The 26,557-nt window shown below is 34.6% G+C and overlaps 6 protein-coding genes across 7 annotated transcripts; 3 read left to right on the top strand and 3 right to left on the bottom strand.

The window, feature by feature from the left end:
* Positions 1–622: 622 nt before the first annotated feature.
* On the bottom strand, positions 623–2,723 carry LOC135847051 (uncharacterized). The gene is made up of 4 exons (XM_065366436.1): positions 1,773–2,723; positions 1,588–1,690; positions 1,057–1,161; positions 623–954 (listed from the first exon to the last, which is right to left on the bottom strand). The coding sequence occupies exons 1-4, from the start codon at positions 2,576–2,578 to the stop codon at positions 742–744; spliced, it is 1,227 nt and encodes a 408-aa protein (XP_065222508.1). The 5' UTR covers positions 2,579–2,723; the 3' UTR covers positions 623–741.
* A 1,075-nt stretch (positions 2,724–3,798) lies between these two features.
* On the top strand, positions 3,799–6,358 carry LOC135849002 (apoptosis inhibitor 5-like). The gene is made up of 10 exons (XM_065369127.1): positions 3,799–4,017; positions 4,088–4,249; positions 4,320–4,485; positions 4,579–4,739; positions 4,805–5,002; positions 5,072–5,266; positions 5,344–5,498; positions 5,574–5,802; positions 5,871–6,033; positions 6,101–6,358. The coding sequence occupies exons 1-10, from the start codon at positions 3,919–3,921 to the stop codon at positions 6,181–6,183; spliced, it is 1,611 nt and encodes a 536-aa protein (XP_065225199.1). The 5' UTR covers positions 3,799–3,918; the 3' UTR covers positions 6,184–6,358.
* Positions 6,242–7,840, bottom strand: LOC135849004 (mediator of RNA polymerase II transcription subunit 7-like). The gene is made up of 5 exons (XM_065369130.1): positions 7,649–7,840; positions 7,375–7,563; positions 7,015–7,305; positions 6,733–6,938; positions 6,242–6,658 (listed from the first exon to the last, which is right to left on the bottom strand). The coding sequence occupies exons 2-5, from the start codon at positions 7,561–7,563 to the stop codon at positions 6,559–6,561; spliced, it is 786 nt and encodes a 261-aa protein (XP_065225202.1). The 5' UTR covers positions 7,649–7,840; the 3' UTR covers positions 6,242–6,558.
* Positions 7,841–7,890: 50 nt separating this feature from the next.
* On the top strand, positions 7,891–9,349 carry LOC135849005 (baculoviral IAP repeat-containing protein 3-like). The gene is made up of 5 exons (XM_065369131.1): positions 7,891–8,157; positions 8,431–8,598; positions 8,667–8,848; positions 8,928–8,983; positions 9,061–9,349. Exons 1-5 carry the CDS (start codon positions 8,109–8,111, stop codon positions 9,338–9,340), a joined length of 735 nt encoding a protein of 244 aa, XP_065225203.1. The 5' UTR covers positions 7,891–8,108; the 3' UTR covers positions 9,341–9,349.
* Positions 9,350–19,078: 9,729 nt separating this feature from the next.
* LOC135849003 (UDP-glucose 4-epimerase-like) lies at positions 19,079–21,393 on the bottom strand. Its single transcript, XM_065369128.1, has 10 exons — positions 21,334–21,393; positions 20,990–21,175; positions 20,766–20,916; positions 20,481–20,599; positions 20,287–20,400; positions 20,022–20,201; positions 19,771–19,951; positions 19,565–19,701; positions 19,337–19,487; positions 19,079–19,257 (listed from the first exon to the last, which is right to left on the bottom strand). Exons 3-10 carry the CDS (start codon positions 20,887–20,889, stop codon positions 19,205–19,207), a joined length of 1,059 nt encoding a protein of 352 aa, XP_065225200.1. The 5' UTR covers positions 20,890–20,916; positions 20,990–21,175; positions 21,334–21,393; the 3' UTR covers positions 19,079–19,204.
* Positions 21,394–21,468: 75 nt separating this feature from the next.
* DNApol-eta (DNA polymerase eta) lies at positions 21,469–24,592 on the top strand. 2 transcript variants are annotated; one of them, XM_065369126.1, is made up of 9 exons: positions 21,469–21,605; positions 21,726–21,825; positions 21,899–22,033; positions 22,112–22,290; positions 22,363–22,517; positions 22,597–22,820; positions 22,894–23,083; positions 23,160–23,332; positions 23,402–24,592. In XM_065369126.1, the coding sequence occupies exons 2-9, from the start codon at positions 21,728–21,730 to the stop codon at positions 24,333–24,335; spliced, it is 2,088 nt and encodes a 695-aa protein (XP_065225198.1). In that variant the 5' UTR covers positions 21,469–21,605; positions 21,726–21,727; the 3' UTR covers positions 24,336–24,592. The 2 variants fall into 2 exon arrangements, with proteins under 2 accessions (XP_065225198.1, XP_065225197.1); XM_065369125.1 differs by having other exon boundaries at positions 21,563–21,825.
* The last annotated feature ends 1,965 nt before the right edge of the window (positions 24,593–26,557 follow it).

Below are 26,557 nucleotides of genomic sequence, written 5' to 3'. Positions count from 1 at the left end.
CGATCTTTTTTCTCGAACTTGATCTTCGGTAAAAGCTGATATTATCGATGGTAAAACTGTGCCTAGGCTTAGTACATAGAAGGCGACAAAATACCAGAATAATTTTTTCTTCACGAAGGTATTGGTTTGATCGATGATATCGTCGACTTTATCTTGTTTCCCTTGCAATTTATCGAATAAATGGAGTAATTTACGTTTACATATGTTCACCTCGATAAACATAAGTAGAGGATTTACCTGAGCAGTGATGAAAGTGAAAGCTTCGAGTTTATTTGCTACTCCAGTAGCGTTAAGGAAACCGATAACGCTGCCGGATATGCAGATTGAACAACATGATATGAAAATAATCGGATATATCGCGCAATGTAGCGGATTTTCGAATATCCCGAATGAGCCCAGGATTGCCTTGGTAAACCAAGTGATGAACTTGGTGTCTGACATTTTAAAACAAGAGTGAACTTTTAAATCATGGAATCATTAGAAATGTTGTTTTTTTCGAGATTTAATGGGTATACCTACTATACTTAGACCTATAATACCTACTTTTTAAACCCACGTCAAAGTTTTTTTTAAGGTCTGGCGGTTAATTTGGGTAAAAAATAAAAAGGTAGGTAGGTACGTCTCGTTGTTAATATTTTATTCGAAAACAAAGAAAAAATTTGTGTTACAATAGGTAGGTACTTACTCAAAAAAATTAATTACAATTGCGGTCTTTTGCGGTTTTTTAAAAATAAATTATACTTATGTTTTGTACCTTAAAATCAATAAATTTACGAAAGAGTAGATTTTGTTCAACATGTTGGCGTAAAAATTGAAATTCACTTCCATGATTCCATAAATTTTCATTACGTTTGTTTTTTGATGAAAACATAGCATTCGGAGATATATTTTCTGAAATTTCGCGTTCCTCTCGTACCAACGAATTTTGGCCAATAAGTGGGAGAAATCTTCGTTCTGAAACAAATCCGATATTAATTGTGCGAGAAGGAAGTTGGTGTAAGTGAATACCTATTTCACTTGACAAAAAATGTTTTCCCCTCCGCAGACAAAACTTACCAGGTGTGATATGATGTGAGAGCAATGTGCAATAATGAACGCCATAAGTAGCCTCATCTGGCATAGTGTCATAGCTCTGAGGGCGAGTGATTTTTCATTTCGATACTGAAAAGAAATGTAAGCAATCAATAAGCAAAGACAAAGACATGAAAAAGTTTTGGATTAAGTTCATTTTGGAAGTTTGAAAAATTAAAAAAAATTTCCTTTAATTTTCATCGCTAATATGAGTATTTTTTTGAAAATTGAATGGAAGTTTGAGACTATGTTTTAATCCCTTTTCAACCTTGTGAAAAAAATAACAAATTATCTGAAAAATTAATGTCAATTTTTTGTCGCTGGACACTCTGAAAATGGCTCAAAACCACCAGCAATCGACTCAGAATATCGGAAATTGTATTACGTACCTCGATGAAAATTTTGATATGATTTAGCATATTTAATGAATAAAGAAACCTGACAATTGTTTTTCGGAATTTTGTCTATTTATTTGGTTTTTCATTTCTTTTTTGATTTAAATGAATTTTCCTTTACCTCCATTCCAGCTGAGAATAGTAATAAGGTCACATCTACTATAGCGGATGCGTAATAGTAACTAACGTATGTTTTCCACGGTTGAACTGTCGATTTTATGCAGCTAAAAATAAATAATTAGATGTTAATTTCCTTCTTTTTTTTTCAAGTCAACTTGAGAAGAAAAATAGAAACCGTGTTCTTACCCGTACAGGAACTGTTGATATTTAATAATTTCTAAAAACTGACGATGAAAATCATCCTCATCAACGTGAATTTCAGACAACTCGATTCCCAACTTTTCAGCTCCATTAATGGCAGTTTCAGCTTCATCGGCTTCACTATTAAGACGATCGACTCGTTTCTCGATATTTTGCAAATGCATTTCCAGTTGTCCAACATTTATACCAAACGAAACAAACGACGAAATGTACGCAAATATCTGCGTATTTACTACTCCAAACAGGATGATATTCTTCGCCAGGAGATCATCTTTGGTTGAAGTTTCCCAACAAAGCACCCTATTGAAATTTGGATCGCCGCACGAGAACCAAAATGGTATCAATAAAGAATGCTTATCACTAATTTTATCTTCCATGAAGTAGGTGATCAACGAAGACGCAACGAACAGTGTGGTTGATATGCCTAAAGCTACCGAAAACCATATTAATTTTATTTTTACAAATACCTCTGTTCTGTTTGGTATAGCGTCGGTATTTGGCTGCTTCTCTTCTAATTTTATAAATAACTGGAGTATTTGTTTTCGGTATCTGTGCACTCCGAGGTACAACAAAACGCCATTTAGTTGCGAAGTAATGGCGACTAGAGCTTCGAGTTTATCAACAGTTCCAGTAACATTGAGAAAACCGATTATATTGCCTAAAATACTGAAGGCGCTGAATAATATGAAAATTGTCGAATATATAGCGTAGTTGAAAGTATTTTCGTATATTTTCAACGGTCTTAGAAGGATATTCGCTAACCACGTCACTGAATCACTATTCGACGTCATAATTGTAAATAAGTAAATATAGAAGCTTATTTCAATTTACTTAATGAAAGATGCCAGTTCGTATGTTTATACCAACCTAATTCAGTTAATTTAATTGTTACCCAGTTATTATCGTTCGATGACTTTTAGACTTCATTAATTGCATAGTAGGCAACGAATCGATTTCTATATTCATGTCGAGTGGATAGGTAGTTGTGGTAATTCTACTTACGTGGAACATTATAATTAAAACATTTTAAAACGACATTTTGGAATTAATGAGAATACAAAACGCATTGACATATTCATTCGATAGCGTGTTATCATTTATATTTCATTACCTGTCGATGTTTTAGTCGAACTATTTTTTCAAGCTTTCATAGGTAGGTAATGAAGAAAGAATTATTGAATTGCTATGTTACCTACCTTCAGTTTGCTTCGAAAGAAAATATGTAGATGAGAGGAGGAGGTAATAGAAATTAAAAATTTACCTTTCCAATTTTCTGGAAAAAAAAACTGGGTCATTGAATTACATTTATCAGGAGATACCAATTTACTTGTCTCAAACATGAATCGAATCGAAGGTTGATATTTTTTTTTAAATCCTTGGTCGGAATTCAAAAACCTTGTGGGCCTGGATAAAGGCCCTAGGATTCTGATCTGAACTTTCTGAAGTTGAATTTTTCCTATCAGAAATTAGAATAGAACCATTGAAATTGCGTTCATAATCCTGCAGTATTATTTCGAGTGGTCCCGTCCCCGAGTCTGAATGTGCCCGCCTTGTGTCAGACTGTCAGAGCACTGAGCAGAGATTCCTGATTGTCAGAGAAGCAGATTCTGATTAAAGGATCACGATCAATCCTATTATCCTTAAATTAATTTTTGAAAAGGTATGAAATTTAAATATTTAAAATGTGAATAAAAATTGGATGTGGATTTGAGATTGCGATATGTAATGTAACGATACAGGATACAATCATTCTGCTTCTGAGCCCTTGGTTTGGGCCTTGGGAAGGGATTTAATTAAAATTTAATTCAGCAGGTATGACTGGTATGAGAAAAAATAAAAAGAAGTTAAGGTTAAGGTAAACAAAACAAACAAAACAAAATTTAAAAATTATTTTTGTGAAAAAAATGAAAAAATCAACTCTGCTGTAGCGAACCTAGCGGAAGCAAATCGTACTTATTATTCGAAAAAGAATTGGCAAAATGGCCAATAGTTGGTTGCATTTTTGACGCCGGTATGCTGTCATGTGTTTACAAAACTCATTTTTCTTTGCAAGTTCCTGATAAATTAGTGAATTTTTAGAATATTTTCGTTTCATGTTGGTGTTTATAATTAATTAACAAGAGCTAAGGAGATGGCTACCGAACGTGATCCTGTCAAAGATAGTATCGAGAAGTTGTATAAGAACTTCGGAATATTAGCAGATGCCAACACCAATGGCAATATCAGCGAAGTAAGTCCCAGCACTCTTCTAAATTTGCATATCATACCTAAAATACTCTAATTCACTTTTCTATCTTTAGTACGAAAAAGAATATGTGGAAATTTTGGCCGCTGTGAAAGGTTCGCCGAATGAAAAAAGATTAGCTTCTCAATTTATCGCCAGATTTTTCAGAAACTTTCCTAATTTAGCGGATCAAGCTCTGGAAGCTCAGTTGGATCTATGCGAAGATGATGATGTTGCTGTAAGCTGCCAAATTACCTCATGTTCTTATGATTGATTAGAATGTTATTAATTCATTCATTTTCTTTCAGATTCGTAAACAAGCCATAAAAGATCTGTCGTCGATTTGTAAAGATAATAAAGAGCAGGTTCCTAAAATTGCTGACATTTTGGCTCAACTTTTACAAGCGGAAGATGTTTCTGAATTGATGACAGTTCAAGAATCTTTGGTTACATTGTTGAAAATTGACGCCAAAGGTATGTGAACCTTGATAATACTCAAGTTTTAGATGAATCAATCCATAGGTACTTATTTTGTAACCTATATATCATGAAATATTATGATTTTAGGTACGTTGAATGGAATAATTTGTCAACTTTCAAGTGGAGATGACACTGTACGCGAACGGTGTGTTAAATTCTTGAGTAAAAAAATCGTTCCGATAGATCGTAATATAATCGACAAAGCAGCTGAAGATTTTTTGATTATTGAAACGAAGAAAGTTTTGCAGGTAATCATCAGATTTTTGAAACATTAACACTTCTAACTCGTATTAAAGAAATATTCATTTCGTAGGACGTTACTGGTGACGAATTTATTCAACTTATGCATATACTGAGCTGCTCACGACTTAGCCAAACACCTTTGGGACAGAAAGAACTTTTGGACATAATCTCCGATCAAGCCGAACTTGATCACTCATTCGACCCTCAAGATGAAAGTCAAGTTGACAGAATCATTCATTGTACCAACTGTGCCCTTCCTTATTTCCGAGTAAGTTTGCGTTATTTGAAGTAATTTTCGTGTAAAATTGTGATTTTAATTTGTTAAATATATTTTTAGGTCGTCGATTCAAACAAATTTGTTACGTTTCTTATAAACGAAGTGTTATCGCAGTTGGATAAAATTCCCAAAGAGATGAAAAATTTCAAGTTTGTTCATTTGGAGTTATTGAAAATATTCGCAGAATGTTGCGCTTCTTGCAAAACTTTACCGAATGCTGAGGATATTATCGAAAAAACAGTTAATCTATTATACGTGAGTGAACGACTGATACACAGTTATGAATATTTTCATGATAATGAATTTATATTCATCGATTTTTTTCCCTCCAGCGTTACGTCCCACATCCTCCTACTGATGAGAATACCGAAACTGATTTTGAATTCACTCACATAGAAGCTACGATGTTCGCTTTACATCAGTTGGGACGAGTAAAACCCGATGTAATTAAAGTTGATTCGGATCTGTACAAAGAATTGAAATTACGGTAACTCATCTTTAGCTTGCCGTTAACACCGTAGCGTAATTCGCCTTCAATATTTATCGAAATTTGATTTTTTAGATTACATTTCCTCGCATGCCACGTGCAAGGTTATATAAAACCTTTACGCGAAGACTTGAAAAACAAAAGCAATACCGATTTGAAATCAGACCCGGAGAGTAAATTGAAAGTATCAGCTTTGAAGGCAGCTTCAAATATCAGTACTATGATTAAAGATATATTTCATATCCCTCCGAGGTACAAAGCTGAAATCACTCTGTCCTGGAAGACGCCATCTGTAACTGAAACTGTAAGTTGAATTTATCTCTCGATCGAATTATTCATTCGTAGTATTCTTTAATCTGAAATTTTTTGCAGAAGTCGTCTTCGGATAACATCAGAAAAGAAAAGAAAAGGACCACGAGTAGTAGTTCGTACGGTAAGGAAGATGGACACTCGTCGTCGAAACAGAGTCGATCCAGTGGTCGAGAATTGTATCAACCCCCGAGTGGGAAATTCAGTACCAAAGTTTCCGGTTACGGTAAGTTGAATTGTAGGAGTGAATTTTACTATAGAAACGTTGAATTTTCATTCGAGTTATTTCGCAGGTCCGTCGAAAGGTGGTAACTGGAGCAGTAATCGTGCTCGAGGTAATCGTAATTACAGAGGAAGTTCAAGGTGGCGTTATTGAACGAAAAAAAGGCTTCGTTCAACACTTAAATTAGCAATAAATGTAATTATTGGTCACATTTTCGGATTTGTATATTGTTTATTTTCTAAATGAGTTTGAATGCCTAAATAATTAGATGCGGGCGTTATGAATTTACAATAAGCATAAGATTAAATAAACTTGATATAAATGCGTAGGCGTGGAGTTCTTTCTTCAGATCAAAAGTCTGTCTCAACTACTGTTTTTCAACGTATTTGACTTTATATAAAATCAATCACGAGAAACAGCATCGCTGTTGATCGGTGGAACTCATCGATATTCGAAAAATAACTCATTACGACGACTGTTTAGAGATAAAGCATAGGAAACGAGAACTTTGAGAATTCACATCCTTCGTTAAACGTGTGCCAAAACACGACCGGAATGACTGCTTATTTTTTCGAAGCCAAAATGCGTTCTTCCTTTTCCTTTATCGTGACGAATACTCTGACTTTTCCTGAGAAAATGAAAACGTCATTACTATTGCGCAAGAAAGAGTCGACTCGTGCTCGTTACTCGTAATCAACTTACGGTTTTCTTTTTCTCTTGCGATTCAATTCCATCGAATCCAATATTTGACACATCAGACGATCTTCAGGAGTGCAGCTGTCATATTTATCCACTTCTTCCGGTTTCTCAGCATCGCTCTCGTCCATGATATCGGTAGTGGCTAGAATTCTAGAATCCACTTCCGAATCTGGAAGATTTTCCAACGCATGTTGCAATATTTCATTCGCCTAAAAACACATTCAATTTTTTATGAACAATCCAGCGTTGACAAAAATAACAATGAATGTAAGTCTGTTTATTTACTTTGTCCAAATGTTTCCTAAATCTGACAGCTGTTTCTATACGTTGTCTTTTTTGCAAATCCAGCATTACTCTCAACGTTTCTCTGGCTTGATGAGGACGGAATTCATTGAGTAAATGATGAATATGAATAAATAAAATACTTATATCGTCGACTTTCTCAGTACGTCTTGGAGATTCGGGAGCATATACCAGAATATCCAATAAATCCAGAAAATTGACCAGTAACGAGTGATTCAACTTCTTCAGTTCTCGACGTCGGTCAAAATGTTGAGGATATAGACGTTTAATTCCCTGAAAAGGAGATTTTTATTAGAAAAAGAATGAGTCTCAAATAGCGTATGATGAAGCGAAATGAATTACTTGGCTTTCAAGAGGTCTTATGATGGGATCATCAGCATTGAATGTTCTTCCAAACATACTGTACGTGTCTTGAATCAGAGGAGGAGGCTTGGGAGCTCGACCCCGTCGAATATTCTCATCGCTGAATAAAGTGATATATTGAACTGGGGGCAGTGGAAGAGAACTTACTTGTTCTTGACCGGTTGCCATCTGTAATGATAGAGAAAGCATTAATTGAAATTTTCAGTATCAGATCAGCAGAAAAATACTGAGAAAAATGAAATCGATCACTTACGTTTTTGGTATGATGCTGAGAATGAACAATTACTGTGACGTCTGTGACTCTCGTTTCAGTTTCTATTTCTGGAAAAATAAGGATAAATTGCTGAATAATTGGTGTAAAATTATGTAGAACAATTATTCCAATAATTATAGCAAAATACTGAAATGTTAATTATTTTTATCAATATATTCTGACGTCATAGTCATGTGACTGGTTTATTTTTCTGATAATTCTCGCTTTGTTTTGAAATTCCCCTTCGTCCTTCGCATCGCCATCCTAACAGGTTGCTTGTAAAACGTTACAATTGTACATTTTGTAAAGGAACTGCAGTTGGCTTATGTTTTATTTTACCTTACAACGTATCAATTTTAAACTTTAACTATAATAATACTTTAAAATGAAGTCATCAATGAAAATATTTCGTTATTAAATCTAGCTTTTGCTTGTAAATAGTAACTTAAGGCTTTGCAATATGTGTGAAATCGTAAACCGTGAACTCACCAATAAACCAATCTGTAATGGTAACTATGTCATTTACATTCCATTTCCGTTATAATTTAATTCAATTTTCATCGAATGAAATTAGGCATTCGCCGAATAGATTTTATTTGGAACAAAATGTATCCGAATTACGATGTTAATTTGGTAAACTTTGGTTTTTTCTTTACCTACGTGAAATTTATGATTCATTCGATAATGATGGCGGTTGATGATTAATCTCGCTTAAATTCCTAAATATCAATCATTGTCTCATCTTATCTAATGTATTAATTAAACCCATGTAATGTTCACAGATTTGAAAACTATAATAGAATTTCAAAGTAAAGTCGTACTTCCCAAGGCGACCTGCAACTTCCCTCATTATTCGTCCTTCGAAGAGAGGATGAAATCGTTTGATAGCTGGCCAAAATCTATGAAAATGAAACCAGCTGCTCTGAGTGAAGCTGGATTTTTTTATTTAGGTATTTATCGAGACGAAGTTGGGAATTTATTACGTTTCGTTGTATTCAACATTGGATGTATCTTATAGGCCATGACGATCGGGCTGTCTGTTTCTACTGCGGAGGTGGATTAAATGAATGGAAAGAATTCGACGATCCTTGGGTCGAGCACGCTTATTGGTTTCCCAAATGTAAATTTGTGTTGAGCGAAAAAGGGAAAGAGTTTATTGATAAAGCTGTTGAGAGAAAGGCAGAAATAATCGCAGTTCAGGTACCTATATTATTTCTCATAGTTTTAAGCAAACTAACCTATCGTTCACACAAATTAATCTTTTTCTTCTCGTATTCAGAATTCTGAAACGATCGTTAGTGCGATTGATGAAATTATGGATTTAATTCATTTGAAGTAAGTATTAATAATAAATTTTAACCATCAAGATTAGAGTACGCGAATGAGCTTCTACAATAAAATTCTCTTTGCAGAAAAAAGAAACCAGTGGTCAGACCCAAGACCAAAGTGATTCCTGCTCTTCGTTCGGACTCCAGAAGAAAGGAAGCTCAGGTGGATGCAGATTCTGAAAAAAATAATGATCAGAATAGTCAGCCATCCTTGCTTTGTAAAATTTGCTCTTTGGAGGAAAAGAACGTGTTATTCATTCCCTGTAAACACGTAGCGGTCTGTATGAAGTGTTCCGTGCCTTTATCATCCTGTCCGGTTTGTGAAAAAACTATTGCAGATACTTTACGAATATACAATTCTTAATTTCATTTATTCACTGTTTTTTATTTTATAAAATCATTGCAGTTTTAAATTTTAACCAAATTTTTATCATTCGTTTATCTTTCCTTCGGTGTAAAATCTAAAAAAAAAAATACCAATTCATGTACTAATTCTTTGATTTTATAATTTCAGTATTACAAATTGTTTATCAAATCACACAATATGTAAACCTTTAATCGAATGAAATTCATCGTGCTGTGAAAGTATAGATATCTTGGTTGACGAAGTTCGTAGGAAAAATTTGAAATTTCAACACTTTTTAGATTGGAATAGAAAATATCTAAAACCAAATGAAGCGGTTTGACATTTACCAAAGTGTAAATTATACTTCCTTATCGTCTGATTGACATCTCGTGAAACTTTCCATTGACCCTGGATATCAAATGTAAGTTTTTGCTGTATTGAACAAATGAAACGTTCGCAAAAAGGTCGGTATTATGTACCTAGTTCCCCCGAAGAAATAAATTATGTTTTTATGAACACAAAAAATACAGGTTCGGATGAATGAAATTGCTCATTCGAAAATTTTAAGTAAAGGAAACTTTTTGAAACCGTGGCATACTGTCTTTTAAAATTAATGTTCCTGAGTTTATCGTCCATATTTCAAAATTAACAGATTTAAAATAGAATACATGGTTTTGAGCAGTTGAAGAAATGAGTTTAAATTGATTCGTACTATTCCGCCTGCTAGCATTACGATTGTTCTTTGATTGAGAATCAAGACAAGGATGTAAATTTTACGAAATTTTAGTCCTTGATCGTACCACCGCATGTGAGAAGTTTCTTCCAACATTTCGTCCATCTGAAATAGATTGAAATTCATATTCAACAACTTGTAGGGCTAGACATCTACGTACTTTTACTTACAATAGTCCGGCATATGACAATAGGAGTTATTGCACACCCCCCCCCCCACCGATCCTCCGGGACAACTTTTTTCTTAAAGGGGACATCCTAAAGAACATTGTAAAGCAAACTTGCCCAAAAAAAATTGGCCTTACTTACAAAATGGCGGCCATTTTGATTGACAGGTCAGCCGAAATCGCAGATTTTGCGTTTCAACATAGGACTTGCACAAAATTTTTCAAACCTCACAAAGGTAGATCGAAAGATCATGCAAAAATTTATCACCTGTCAAAATTTCAAGTGCTAAAGTGCCTTTTTCGATTCTTGGTGAACTTTTGAAAATCGAATTTAGGCCAAAAATGAGGGAAAAAATCTAAATTATACCAAATTGACCAAGAAAGCTGAAATTTGGGATATACCCTATTTTCGACATGCCAAATCGATTGGAAACGGTTTCAACCCGTTTTGAGCAGTTCTGGAGCCTCCAGCAGATTTTTAAAACTCGAAATTCCCATCAAAATTCCATCAAATTGGAGTTGTAAAGCTGAAAATTCTAAAAACTAATTTCAATACGCTACGAAGTACTGCAGGTGAATTTCAAGCCGTTTTGGAGCCTCCAGCAGATTTTTGAAACTTTAAATTTTCACAAAATTTCATCAAATGGAGATGGAAAGCTGAAATTTACTCTACACTCCAATTTCAACACCCTCTGAAGACGACTTCAAGTGGGTTCAAGTCATATTAGAGCCTCCACTGCCTCCAGCGACTTTTTTGAAAATTACTGGAGCCTCCAGTAGCTTTTTAAAACTTGAAATTCCCGCAACATTAATTTATCAAATGGAGTTGGAAAGCTGAAATTTACTTCGCAGACTACATAGTGGTTTCAAATGGTTTTGAAGCTTCCAGCTACTTTTAGAAAATTTCAATTTGCCAAAAAAACGCCATACAACCGTTCAAAAAGTCGCTGGAGGCTCCAAAACGACTTCAAATCCACCAGCAGTCAACTTCGAAGCGTATTGAAAGTAGTTTGCAGAATGAATTTCGACTCTGCATTTCAGTTTGATGAAATTTTGGGTAAATTTCAAGTTTCAAAAATCTACTGGAGGCTCCAGGAATTTTCAAAAAGTTGCTGGAGGCTCCAAAACGACTTGAAATTTACCTGCAGTACTTCGTAGCGTATTGAAATTAGTTTTTAAAATAAATTTCAGCTTAACAACTCCAATTTGATGGAATTTTGTGCTGCTGGAGGCTCCAGAACTGCTTAAAACGGGTTGAAACCGTTTCCAATCGATTTGGCATGTCGAAAATAGGGTTTATCGCAAATTTCAGCTTTCTTGGTCAATTTGGTATAATTTTGATTTTTCCCTCATTTTTGGCCTAAATTGGATTTTCAAAAATTCACCAAAAATCGAAAAAGGCACTTTAGCACTTGAAATTTGCATGATCTTTCGATCTACCTTTGTAAGGTTTGAAAAATTTCGTTCAAGTCCTATGTTGAAACGGAAAATCTGCGATTTCGGCTGACCTGTCAACCAAAATCCCGCCATTTTGTAAGTAAGGCTAATTTTTTTTGGGCAAGTTTGCTTTACAATGTTCCTTAGGATGTCCCCTTTAAGAAAAAAGTTGTCCCGGAGGATCGGTGGGTGGGGGGTGCAAATTCTCCTATTGTCATATGCCGGACAATCGCACAAACATTTTTGAGCCGGGCCAAATCAGATTGGAAGCCCATGCAAAAATATACCATCGGTCAAAATTTCAGGATTTGAACTGAATTTTTCCATTTTGAATGAATTTTTAAAGATCAAACGAAAGGCCTTGAAACTTTCTATTAAAATTAAGGTTCAGAGTGAATTTTGCATTTCCAATTTCATTCAAGTTTCAAAAATCTGCTGGAGGCTCCAAAACTGCTTTAAATGGCTCAAAATCATTTCCGATCGACTTGGTGGGTCGAAAATGGAGGGTACTATCCCGAATTTCAACTTTCTAAATCGATTTGGTGAAATTTTGATTTTTCTTCATTTGTGTCATTCCGTAGGTAAAGGGCCCATTTGGTCGTTTCTATTTATCGAGATAATTGTGTTTTTAGTGAAACCGTTGAAAAAATCGAAAATCGAGGTTTTGATGGATTTCGATGTAGAACATATCCGACTATCTCGTGTCGAAGTATCAAGGCCGCAGGTGCGCCCCAAGCAGAGAAAAACGGAACTAAAGTTTTTCTATAAAGGGCCCATTTGGTCGTTTTTGCTTTTTAGCAGTAAATTCGCTTCCAAAAAAATACCCTACAAATTATACTGCACCTAGTTGCCAGTGGCAACATGTATACCACTCAAAAACACGTTTTACGTTGGTGCAGGTTAGCCGTGTGGCACTGATAACGGATCGCGGAGCAGGAAGTCCGAGTTCGAATCGCGCTGGGGAAGAAATTTTTTGAAAATTTTTTTTCATGATTTTTATTTTTACAAGTTGAATTTTGACAGAAAATGTAATTTGATCATTTTTTTCTGCTTTTGAACAGAGTAATGAATTTTTATGCAAAATTTGAATTTATTAATCATTGTTTTTCAGGCTTAAAATACTCATAAACATGAAAATATTGAGTAAAAAAAATCGCTATTGCAGGTGGGTAGTAATATTTGACATCAGAAACAATAATCTTCAATTTTAGGTATGAAGGTTTTCGGATTACGTGAAATTTCAGCTTTTTTCAGAAAAAAAACTTTGAAGGCAATTTTCTTAAAAGTTGAGTTTTTCAAATTTTTAGTTCTGGATTTTTTTTGGAGGTTTTTTTTGCACTTTTTGGGCTTCTATCCAGCTCATATGATTGCTCCGGAGGTCTACTTTACCCTCCCACCCCTAACTCAATATCGACCAAATGGGCCCTTTACCTGCGGAATGACACATTTTTAGTTCTGGATTTTTTTTGGAGGTTTTTTTTGCACTTTTTGGGCTTCTATCCAGCTCATATGATTGCTCCGGAGGTCTACTTTACCCTCCCACCCCTAACTCAATATCGACCAAATGGGCCCTTTACCTGCGGAATGACACATTTTTTGTTTTGGCTGAAAGATTTCCAAAAATTATCGAAAAATTGAAAAATACCCTACCAAAATAATTGTCCAAATCTCTTTTTCTGTAAAAAAATTGCAAAAATTTCACCGTTTGCCAAGCCAAAAAGTTTCGTTCCTTTTCTAAAACTGCTAAAAGTTTTCCTTTTTTGTCGAAAAATCAGCATTATTCTCACTTTTTACCAAAAAGCTGTCTATTAAAAAATTTTGTTTTCATGCAGAAAATTGTAAAAGAACGTATGGCTCATTATGGTCAAGGCAAGAACAATGTGCTGTATTTTTTTTTTTTTTTTTCATTTTTTTGTTTTTATCTGAATTGATTTACTTACCAGAGTTACTAAAGTTTGAGCATAAGAAGATACAATTAATAAAAGTAGAAATCTGAATGTCACTAAACTTGCTGCTTTCATGAAGAATATTCTAGAATTCTCATGCTGTAATAGCATCACACATAAGTATTATAATCTCTAGATGAATTATTGTCTTGTGGCTTGGTATCATATTTAGTAAATAATGAAAATTTGTTCTTTACCTCCATAAAGATGGTGAATACAACCATCGTCATGTCCACAAAAGATGTAACATAAATGCAAGTGAGGTACGGTTTCCATGCATCAATGGTGTGCAGAATGCACCTATAAATCGCCAATATCAATCAATACTTAAATACTTTATCATAAGAATCAAAACTCAGAAGCCACATCTAAACAAAGTTTTCAGCCAAATGGGCTGCTCTCACCTGTGTAAAAATTGCTGATATTTGACTATCCCCAATAATTCTTCGACGCTCCTCTTCTCTCTCTGAATTAGCCTAGGGTTGAAATTAGAAGGCCTCCTATTCTGAAAAACCAATCCACCTTCGTTTTGCATATTGAAAAACTTCACTTTGATTTTAATATTCTCAAAATGTACAACAAGTTCGCCTATACTGATGCCATACAAAGCAAAAGAGCAAATATACACCGCAAATTGCAGCATTAGAAAAAAAACTTGAACCAAATTAGCCGCTAGTAATTGAATTTTTGAAAATGTTTCCCAATGTATGCAGGGTGCTTTTCTGTCTAATCCTTTATTACTGCATGAAAACCAGAATGGCACAACTGTGGAGAACATATTATTAATGTGATCCTCGAAAAGAGAAGAAATCATGGTAATCACGGTGAATAAGGATCCTTGCGCCATTAATGCGATAAAATACCAGATTAATTCCTTCTTGATGTATTTATCAGTTCGATCGATTAAATCATCGATATCTTCTTCGATGTATCCTTTTCGTTTTACGAATAATTGCGATATCTTAGCATGAGAAAAATTGACCACTGCGAATAGAACTACTGAATTGAAGTTTGCCAAAAGTGATGCCAGTGACTCCAGCTTATAGCCTGCTCCTGTGGTGTTGAGAAATCCTACTGTGGTTCCTAAAAATCCTCCGGAACAAAGTATTGAAAAAATGATGGAATATGCGATCCTTTTCTTGCCATTTCTGAACATACCCAAAGATGTTAATGAGAATTTCACCATGCTTGAGACGAAATTTAGTTTTCTCATTTTGAAATGGTTCATGATTAAAACCACCGCACTCATCTATTAAAAAAAAAAAAAAACCATACACAGAAACACAACTGGTAACTTTGAATTGAACTTCGTCACATTTTGAAAATGAGACTCGTATGTAGGTTGGGGGAAATGTGTAGGTTACAAGTAGGTACTTACAGTGGTAGTTAGTTAATTACCTAGGCAGTTTTCTTTCTATACTTATGAATTAAGATTCTATTCTTGACTTCCTTTAATCACCATTATTTCATTAAGAACATGTCAAATTTTGAAATTTAAGGTTAACGCCTTTAAAAATTATGGCACACGAATAGGTAGGTACTGACTTAGTTTTTCTGCATTTTTGCGAATTATCTGACAAGCCTTTCATAGCCTCCTTGTTTCTCAGAAAATACTTGTTGTTTGTGATGTCTACCTACTTCTTAGAAACTGAAAATAATTATGCAAATGTACAGGAACAATGCTATGTCAACTACCTGTCGAAAAAAATGAAAAAACAATTGACGAGCATTTATTTTTAATACGCCTACTTACCTCCCTACCTGTCTCGCCCTTTTCAGTTAACATTTTAAAAAGTTGTCCTTGTCGACTTTTCACGGATTAAACAATTTTCTAGTCGAGTTTCTTTCGAATTTTTTCTTCAACTTATTGCGTTATTTTTATCAGGTTGGTAGATGTAAAGTAGCTTATGTTTGTTTCAAAAAAAAAAAAAAAAAAAATAGGTAAAAAAATGTTGTGATTGAAAAATTTTTTTTACATTGCTTCAAATACATCACTAGGTATAACAAGCATTAGTTTTTTTTTCTGAAATTGTTCCTATAACTGTAACAAAAATATTGAAGAAGGCCTCCTTAATAGTCCTTAATCCTTATTAACCATACTTTATAATTAAAACATTCAAAATTGAATAAACTGTCCTTAGCATGCTCATAAATGAATTCAAGTTGACTTGAAATGCTCCTCCTGCTACAATTCGAACTGGTTTCAGAGTAAGCGTCAATACTGTCATATAAATTTTCCGGAATCTCAAATTTTGTTCGTACCACTTCAAGTTAACCATTTCATCAAAGATGTTTTGGTTCTGTAACAGTAACAGTTCATGAAATGAAAAATTGAAAATCAGGACAGTGCGCAGCGTTGCATATAAAAAGGACAAAGGAGGGGATGCGCAGACCATTTTGCGCATAGATCCTGCGGTAGTGTCTTGTTTAACGTTCTGCTGAGCAGTTGTGTTTATTCGCGTTAATTTGTCTACTTACCAGCATTGAAATTGTTTGAGAATAATTTGACAGAAGAAAAGCGATCTGAACTCCAAAAAATGTCAAAAATGACACTTTGATGACGAATGATTTTGAATTGTCGTGCTGCAATGTGATTGATGATGTAATAGGTGATGAATTTCCAATTTTCATAATACGTAGGTACGTTAGGTACTTACGCTTAGTCTGACACGAGATTGGTCTTACCTCTTTGATCGTGATGAACAAGAAATTGGTGAGATTAATCAAAAAAGCACCATAATAGCAAGCCAAGTATGGTGTCCAAATGTTGATGGTTTTTGAAATGCAACTAGAAATAAAATTTTTATTTCGTACGCCCTTTTGTGGTAGAATACAATGAGAAATAAAATTGTTGAGTACCTACCTATATTAACTTTCTACTATACCTACTTACCTATGTGAAAACTGTTGATATTCTATGATCTCCAAGAGTTTTTGATAATTATTTTCTTCACGTCGTCGAATTATTACCAATGCTCTAGGTTTCGTATTAGTCCAATCAATTTTATCCTGCTCGTTGATCTCATTCACAATTGTTCTGATGCTTTCGCTATGCACCACGAGTTCTCCGGCTATTATCCCATACAAAGCAAACGATGACGTATAAATAATCATATGCCATCCGGCACACATCCCTTGGACCATATTAGCCACAAATAATTCCTTTCCAGAGTGAATTCGCAAGCACACAGCTACAGTCCTCTCATTAGAATCCCTATCACCGCACGAGAACCAAAACGGTATAATGTACGAATATTTATCGTTTATTTCTCCTCCCAGAAATGGAGCAAGCAGAGATGGGGCAGCAAAACAAACACATTGAGTTGCCAGTGTCACGAAACACCAAATTAATTCCTTCTTGGTGAATTCATTGCTGCGTTCTAGTATATCACTTTTGGGAAATTCTTTCAATTTGGCCAGTAGAAGTAGTAGGTTTTTCTTCGATGCATTAATTGTTACAAATAACAACATTCCGTTCAGTTGTGGGAATAGTGATGTAAGAGCTTCCAGTTTAATATCTGCTCCTGTTGAATTTAAAACGCCTACAATGCTGCCGAAAATACTTATCGAACAAAGTGTCACCCATACTGAGTAAACTAAGCGATAGTTTCGATTTTCAAGTAATCCTAAGCATAGAAATGATATTCGCACTGTGCGAGAGACGAAATTTGTGTCCGACATTATTCATCGACTATTAAACACTAAATCTATTAGGTATAGGGTTTATTTTGATTAGGTATGCATTGTATTCATAGCATGGCATGACTTCATGAATTTCAACTTCTGGTTAATAGCTCGTAGCTATACCTAGTTAATTTTCTTTAGCTTATAAAAATTCTGGGGGAATAAATTACACATTAAAATTTCGATACCTACTTAAGTAGGTAACTACTAGCTAAGTACGTATAATATTTTCGAAGTTAAATACCTCAATTCAAGGAATTGTGCAGTTTCCATCCTTATCTATTCGTATTAAAGTTGAGAAGAAATTTTTTTAAAAAATGCAAAATAATTGTAGGGTTTTGTCAGGAAAGGTTTTGAAATATTCATTGTTCTGTAGCATAACGTTCGACACCACCTGTAAATAAATTATTAGCAAAAGGACTAATTGTTCAATATAGCTTGAAAATATGACGACAAATTTAAAGTTTAGTAGTTCACGTTCGCAAATTTATAAAACTACGCATATATTTTATGAAATGAGTTGTGAGAAACATGAAACTAGGCAGACCCAAATGTGAAGACCCATTTTGATGATTTCACTACCTAAAATAAATTCCTGGTCAGAAATCAATGGAAGGGAAGAGGGGAAAAGTAAAAAATTCGTTCAATAAAACTTTTTTTTTAAAGATGCTTGAAAATAAGGAATAATTATCTCTTGCTAATAATTTCATCATAGAGTCGAAACTTTCTAAAAAATATGCTAATTTTTAGGAAGTTGAGATATGTAATTGAAGTCCGAAAAAATTGAAAAAATTAGTATGAGGCATTAAGTTCTTGAATAAATACCTAAGTAAGTACATATACCTATCTCTATCTCTTCTGGCAAATGTATGTGCATAAAAAATCATTTCGCCAGATAATTGTGAAGAGATTGGTCTTATATAAGAGAAATCATTCAAATGAATGACAATTCAGATAAATTATGACTGACCATTAGTGCCGATTTTCAATTACGATGCCCCCCCCCCCGCAAAAAATCACTAAAAATCCTGAATTAAAAGCTTTTGATTTTATCTATTCAAAAGTACCTAAGTAAAAATAAAAAATTAAAAAAACGGGTCTGTAAAAACTGATTTGACCAGATTTTTTCAACCAAAAAAAAGACCCCTGGGTTTTAGTCTACCATAAAATTTGAAGCTGCTCACTCACAAAACTGTGTGTACCACTGGTGTTCGAAGGTCTCAAAATTTCAATATTTTGATACTCTCCTCGTTCAAAAAAAAACAACGAAAAAATGTACTTATCTGAAACAGTAAAATAGTTATTTTCATGTATCAACTACCGTGTCAAAAAGTCAAAGGATCCATTAGTGTATTTTTTTGACTCAAAATTCTTGAAAGATTTCTTGAAACTGGTCGAAAAATGCGATGGGATATCTAAAACTTTGGGAATCACTTTTTCTCATCACAAATCGAGTTTATGCTCGATTTCGAATCTGCGCAGCTAAAAAAATATTTTTGGTCCCAAAATAGCGCAAATTTGTAAATCACCTTTTTAAATTGAAAATTAATCGTATTTTTTGACCAGTTTTTCAATGTATTTTTGGCCCAAAAAATACCTTGGGAACCTATGACCTTTTTGACGCTCGATATAAGATGGGAATTACCTACAAACTACACGTACTGATCATTATCCCGATAAGTTTCTTCGTAACGATCGCCTATTTGAATTATGACCACGAGGATAAAATCGACGAGTTCTTCTGTCTAATGAAAGAAGAAGACGCGCCAAAAAAAATACAAACTTCCATCGTAGAAATAAAATCATTTTTTCAACATACTAGTAAAAAAAAAACAATGAAAAATTCATTTTAAAATATGGTAAATGCATGATTGCGTCGTGTAAATGACACCAGAACGCGATTAAAATTATTAAAATTATTTTCGGTAACCCTTCGGGTTCTTCGATTGCCAATTCCAGGAATCTCGACCTAGAGAAAGAACCACTCACATATTAGATAAATTTAAGTACTGATGAAAAAAGGTTCGAAAAATATTTCAAATACATACACATTTCAACGAGACCGTATTTAGCTTCCCAGACTAATTCTTTTTTGGCTAAATCGACAGCACAATAAGAAGAGGCGATGTCACCGGCTCGTCCAGGGGCGACTTTACACGGAATGTTTATTTTGTTGACTTTTTCGAAAGTATTCACTACCTGAGGAAACAGATAACACAATACAATCGTTAAATAAATGAATACGCGATATTTTCGAGGCAATTTAAGATAGTTACCTGTAATACAGACACACCGGAACCTGTGCCTAAATTATAAGCTTTAAAAATGCCGCCTTTTTTTTCGGTCAAAAGTTTACCAACTGCGGCAATGTGACCTTCAGCTAGATCCATGATGTGAATATAGTCCCGTACACCTGATCAAATAACACAACCATCACGAATAGCGAATAATTAGAGATCATCGTGTAGTTTAGGTGGTTTACATGTCCCATCAGGTGTATTGTAATCGTCACCGTACACAGCGAGCTCTTTCAGTTTACCCACCGCTACTTGGGATACAACTGGCATTAGGTTACTGGGTATACCTAACGGGTCTTCTCCAATTTCTCCACTGGGATGAGCTCCAACGGGATTAAAGTATCGCAATGAGTATACTTTCCATTCCTGTATAAGTTTCAGTTCAGATACAAAATGGGAAAAGCGAATAATTCGAAGTATAAATTATTCAAGATACCTTATCGGATAAGCTTATATCCTTCAAAATTTCCTCCACCATGAACTTAGTCCTTCCGTACGGATTGGCACAATTTTCACCCGTAGGATGGTCTTCGGTCACTGGTAGGAATTGCGGATTACCGTACACTGAAGAAGAGGAAGAAAAAATTATACTTTTCACTCCGCATTCTGACATCGCCTGTAAAATCTTGTGTAATTAAACAAGCTCTTTGGAATGTATGTGATTCTGATCTGATCATATGTGATGTCGTCGGTATATTTACTTGGAGTAAATTCAACGATCCGGCAACATTATTCGTATAGTATGGGAGAGGTAGATCGCACGATTGTTTGACTGATTTCAAAGCGGCGCAATGTATAACGCACGAAATCTTATACTGGAAAAGGGAGAGACGAATATAAATTTACAATTCTGTAGTAATTAAACCGTAGTAGGCTAACTAAAAAAAAAACCAACTCGAGTAAAAACATTCTTCAATTTTTGACAGTCCGAAAAATCACCGTAAACGTACGAAAGTGTTTTTCCAGTCAACTTTTCTACTCGTTTCAACGATTCGGGTTTATCACCTTCGTCAGCTTCAACAAAATATAATACGGTTAATTTATAAATAACTAACGTTATCAAAAATATACTTTTTCTTATCGTCGATAAGTCGCAGCAATATCGTAATAATTGATTCAATCTCGGATTTCCTATGTCGTTCACAGTTTGGCCAAATTTACCTCAACGATAAATACCTACCTGAATATGTATTGGAACAGTTGTCCAGCACTAAAACGTCGTAACCACTTTGTAATAGAACTAAAACACAGTGACTTCCGATATATCCAGCTCCTCCGGTAATTAGCACGTACTGCTGGGTCATTTTTTCTTATCTTGGAATTGGAACGAACTGAAAATTGAAATACAAATGAAATAAGTACTTCACTGAAACACTAAAGCTTGAAAAATAACTCTAAACTCACCGCAAAATTTGCATTTACAAGCTGGAAATTAAATTGTTGATCGTTCGTTTAACGTTGGTATAACTAGGGCACTGGGATAGTTAAACAAGGGTTATGACTGGAAATAAATGCTCGAGATTGTTTTATATGATGGCAAATATTGATCAAATTTTTTCAAGCTCTCAAATTCGCCGAAAAGATAGGGTACTGTACATTGGGTATGATCGACGTCAGCCATTTTGGTTGTCTCGCGTGTAAATGTTGTATAAGTGTGAGTAAGTCTCACCCACACTTATACCACATTTACTATCGATGCATTGTACACAACGACATGAGACAACCAAAATGACTGACGTCGATCATACCCATTATACAGTACCCTAGAAAAGAATTTCAAAAATTATCATTTATCAGCAATGTTTGTTTATATTATGGATTGGCGGCAAGGCGGTGTGAAAATTTTGAATATTTGTGATGTCATCGTTCGTTTGACCAATCAAAATGCATCGTCTTATATGTATCCAAGTTGGTAACACTGCTGAAGAAATTTTACGTTTCATAACAAAAGTCAACAAAAAACAGATTTTTCAAATTTTGCGTAAAGTTGAATAATTTTGAATTTTTGAAAACAGTTTGAGTAATCAATTTTGATTAATTTTCTGCTAATTCATTTGTCAAATAATTTCTGTTAATTTTGCTAAATACCTTTGACGTTCCAACGTTTCCATTATGTTTAATCGAGTAATAACTCTTATAGACATGGATTGCTTCTATTGTCAAGTTGAAGCCAGACTGAATCCATCTCTTCAAGGAAAACCGATTGCTGTGGTACAATATCAAACCTGGAAAGGCGGTGGGTTAGTAGATTGTTTCAATTATATATTTTTATATCTTCTACGTGACATCTCTTGACGGTTTTTCATCTTCCAGTATCATAGCTGTAAACTACGAAGCTCGAAACTTAGGAGTGACCAGACGAATGAGAGGTGTAGATGCTAAAAAACACTGCCCCGAAATTGAACTTGTCGCTGTACCTGATGTTAGAGGCAAAGCTGACTTGACCAAGTAAGTATTTTACTTGCCAATGTAAATATTGCATTAGTAGTATATCAGTTCGTAAAATTATTTTCTTTGTTGTGTTAGATACAGAGATGCTGGACGTGAGGTGATAGCCGTTCTGAACGAATTTTCACCTTGTGTCGAAAAAGCCAGTATAGATGAAGCGTTCCTGGACTTGACCGAACTTGTAGAAAAACGATGTGGAAAAGTAAAACTGAGTGATGTGCAAAACACATTTGTGGTCGGGTATCCGGATGAGGGAGGTGAGTGTTTTTTAACTCATTTAGCTGCTTTTTAGACACCGATTGATATTTCGTTTATTTTTTCAACTCGAGGAACGAACCAGTGGCTCAATGATTTATACGACGGTGGTATGAACGATGATAATTTACTCAAATTGGCTCATGCGGCTGCTTTGGTGGAAGAGATCAGAGCCGCTGTGTATGAAAAAACAGGGTTTCGTTGCTCCGCTGGTATTTCACATAATAAGGTTCGTAGTTTTTAGTTATTGTTGAAAGTTAATTTTGATTATCGAAGTAACACGAAAAATGTGTTTTATCAATACGCAGATCTTGGCTAAATTATCATGCGGTCTCCACAAACCGAATAAACAAACGGTGTTACCGCATTCGAGCGTATCAGTTTTGTACGAAACACTTCCAGTAGAAAAAATCCGATCTTTAGGTGGTAAACTCGGTGATTCAGTTAAACAGCAGTTGAATTGTTCTACGATGAGCGAAGTTGCGAAATTTTCGATGCGAGATTTACAGCAGAAATTCGGTGAAAAAAACGGGTAAGTAATCAATTACCTCCATTACAATGTTATTCGTGGATTCGTATTTATTTTAGTGGTGTTTCAAATCTAGATCTTGGCTGTACAATATTTCTCGTGGAATTGACGTAGACCCGGTCAAACCTAGAATTGTTTCAAAGTCGATAGGATGCTGTAAGAATTTCCCAGCTCATACGGCACTTACGACTAAAAAAGTCGTTAAACATTGGATGGAAGAATTAGCTGATGAAGTTTACGAACGTATTCAGAATGATTTAATCGCGGTATGAAATCGGATCGAGTTATACCATTATTCCTTTCGTTTAAATTTTTTTTACCGAGTTTTCTTTCATTTTTCAGAACAAAAGAAGAGCTACGTTGATCACTGTTAATACACATTTCGAAGAAAATGGCAAAACTACGGTATTTTCGCGAAGTACAGCTTTAAATAATTACACGAAGGAAGAAATTGTCAACAGCTGTATGATTTTAATATCGAAATGTAATACAGCTCCTCAGAAATCCGATGCATGGTACTAACGCTAATTATTCATTTTCTCGTGCTGTACTTGAAATATAAACTAATTGTAATAATTCCGCAGGATTCCATCGTTGAATTTACTCGGAATATCGGTGAGCAAGTTCATCGAAGTAAAAAGCTCTGCAAGTTCGTTGTTTAAATTTTTCAAACTGATAAAACCAAAGACAGATGAAAACGAATCAGTTCCTGATAACGATACCGAAAAATCAAACGACCCAGATTTACTCGCAATCGAAGTCGAATCTAAACCAGATCCTCCTCCTTCTAGCCCGATCAAAAGTGAACTTGAAGCGATATCCACCAAAGATATTTCCATCAAAACATCGGAATCAGAATCTACTCGAACATTAATACCACATGCTTCGGAAGAGCCAGAATTCGCCTCAGGACTGAATAAAATACTTAATAAATTACGTAACCCTTCGCCCAGTTCGGAAAATGTGTACGATAACCCAGTTCCATCTACTTCGAAAGATGATCCAGCTCCGAATTCGAATAATTCTACCAATTTAGGATTCGATTACAGTAATTCGTTCTTTTGCAAAATTTTCAAAGATAAAAATGTTTACGTTCCGATCAAATACGAAAAACCGTTCAACAAAAACGATAACTCGTTGGATAACTCAATCTCAGTATGTACGTTCGACGAAGAAGAATCTATGCCCGGAGTTATCGACAGCACAATGGACGTTGAACCAGGACCTTCAACTTCTGCCGATCAAATGGTAGAAAAATGCGCCGAGTGTCATAAATTTATTCCGTTGATTGATTTCCTGGAACATTTGGATCTCCACGCGGCCATGGCGTTACAAAAAGAGTTGAATAAAGCTGAAATAGCTGAGAGGAATGCTGAAAAGGCAAACAGTAGCTCTAGTAGCATTTCTTCCAGCAAAGGATCAGATAATAAAAGGCAGTCTAAAAAAATGAAACTGCAAAGCCCCGCCAAAAAGCATATACCGATTACTGCTTTTTTCAGTGTTAAACCCTCAAGTTGATCGTGTCTCGGTCGGTGAGACGTTCATTAACTGAAACAGAATGATAGATACGTATTTTTCTTAATTTCTATCGTAATGTTACCGACATTTCGTTATAATTTTGTATGGTCTATTTTGTGAAGAATTTTGTGATATTTTTTGATAATATTTTGTACGGTGTGAGTGATCCAAGTGTAATTTTTGTGATGTGTTTGAAAGTTTTGAGTTATAGTAGTTTCGTACTCTGTAATAAACGTATTTCATTTTATCATTCAAAATTGCATTGCTTATTTTGAAATCATGAATTATTGATTTAATTTAGTATCTTTCCAAATCGACGCATTTCACATCAGAACTTTGGAATTTTTTATAAATTTTAGAGAGCTTTTGAAGATGTACGGACTGTAGTTGATGCGGTTTTTGGATACAAGAAATCTATTTCTCGTGTTTGTTTTGCCATAGAATTCAAAGTTCCTTAAATATTTTTTTTTTCAAGTTGAACTTTCAATGGTGAAAATGCACGAGTGTTTAATTGCGAGTTTTCAAAAAATTGACCCTTAATGATGAGTATATGCAACCCAAACGACGAGCCAAGATGACCAATTTGAAGGATTTTTTTATGCAAAAATCAACCCATATCATTTGGAGAATATCGAATATTAGGTTTGGCGAGCTCGAGGGGATCTTTTCAGAGGCATGATGAAGCGATGTGTCCGGGGGGGGGGGTTAAACTGAAATTGTTTTAATTTATCCCAGACCCCCATCACTCCAGTCTTTTCATGCTAATTATAGCCAGATGTGGTTTGAACAAAGTCTGTCTGAAAGAGGGAGTAGGAAACGAAAATGTTGAATAATTTTAAATGTTCAAAAACGATGTTTTTATTTTTATATTTGACCAAAAATTTGAATTATTTAATTTCAAGATTGGTACTTAATACTGAAATCCAAAATCCAAAATTTGTAATTTTTTCTTGTTATTTTTCGTGTGTTTTTTTTTTACCCTTTTGGCCTATGAAAATTAAATTCAAAAAGAGAACAGAACATTATTGATTTCGACTGATTAAAGCGTTGGCAAATTTGTGAGGAACAAAAAAAATTCTTTTCGATAAGTACCTATAAGAAGTTTCAACCTTAAAATATTGTGCTTTTTGGTGTTTTGCATCAATTTTTCAACCCTTCAATTTTGGTCAGAATTCAGAAAAGAAAAAAGGAAAATGACCTAACTCGAGCGAAGCGAGGTCGAAAGCTGTGAAAAATTGATAATTCAAAATGTAAACATCATTTTTGAATTTTTGATGATGTGAAAAGTTGGTTTTCATAGTTTCAGAATTTCCAGTTTTCAGTAAATTATAATATTTTTGAAAATATGAATAGAGCCCGAGCGAGCGAGGGCAAAAGCTCTTGAAAATTCACAATTCTTTGTTTTTTTTCAGGACAATCATTTTTATATTTTCAAAAACAACCAAATTTAGCAAAAATTAAGAATAATTGTTTCCGAATTTTCGGCCAAAAAGTATGACATTTTTTGATATTTTAGAAGAAGTTGGTATTTTCTGGCAGTTTTAATTTAACTAAAATGTATTGGAGATCCATTTTTTTTTGGGGGGGGGGGGAAATTTCAAGTAGGTACAACAACATTACTCACCTACCTACTTTTGATATGAGAAGTCAATTTTGTTCGGAGAAAATAAAAGGAAAATGATTTGTCCTGAGTGAAGCGAGGGCGAAAACGTTTGAAAATTTATGATTCAAGAAGTAAAAACCCATAATTTTTGGTAATTCTTTGATTTTCTCTGCTACACAATTTCTTCCTTTTTCCAACTTTTCCATTCACCCAATTTTTCCCAAAAATTCCCAACTTTTGGCTTACAAGCAAGGGAACCTTTTGTGGTGTCACACTCTGATTTGAACGGGACCGCGATTTTTGGAAAGAGCATGGTCTAAAACCCCCAAAACCAAATTTTCAGCTGCCTAAGTTCATTTTTCGATTTTTGGGGAATTTTTGAAAATTCAAAATTGACTGTTTTTGGCGATTTATGCTTTTTTTTTAAAGTACGTACTTGATCAGTAAAAATGGTCAAAACAAGTCCCAGAACTAATAATAATTACCCAAATCCAAATTTTACCATTTCCATCCATTCTGGAGCCTCCAGCGCGATTTTTCAATTTCTCCAGAATTTTGAATTTGCTTCAGAAGGCGTGAATATTCAGTTGGGCAGCTAAAAATCGAGTTGTGTATTATA

Source organism: Planococcus citri, chromosome 5 (assembly GCF_950023065.1).
Source record: "Planococcus citri chromosome 5, ihPlaCitr1.1, whole genome shotgun sequence".
Taxonomy (NCBI): Eukaryota; Metazoa; Arthropoda; class Insecta; order Hemiptera; family Pseudococcidae; genus Planococcus; species Planococcus citri.
The sequence above is the reverse complement of the archived record's forward strand: the minus strand, read 5'-3'. Positions and strand labels throughout refer to the sequence as shown.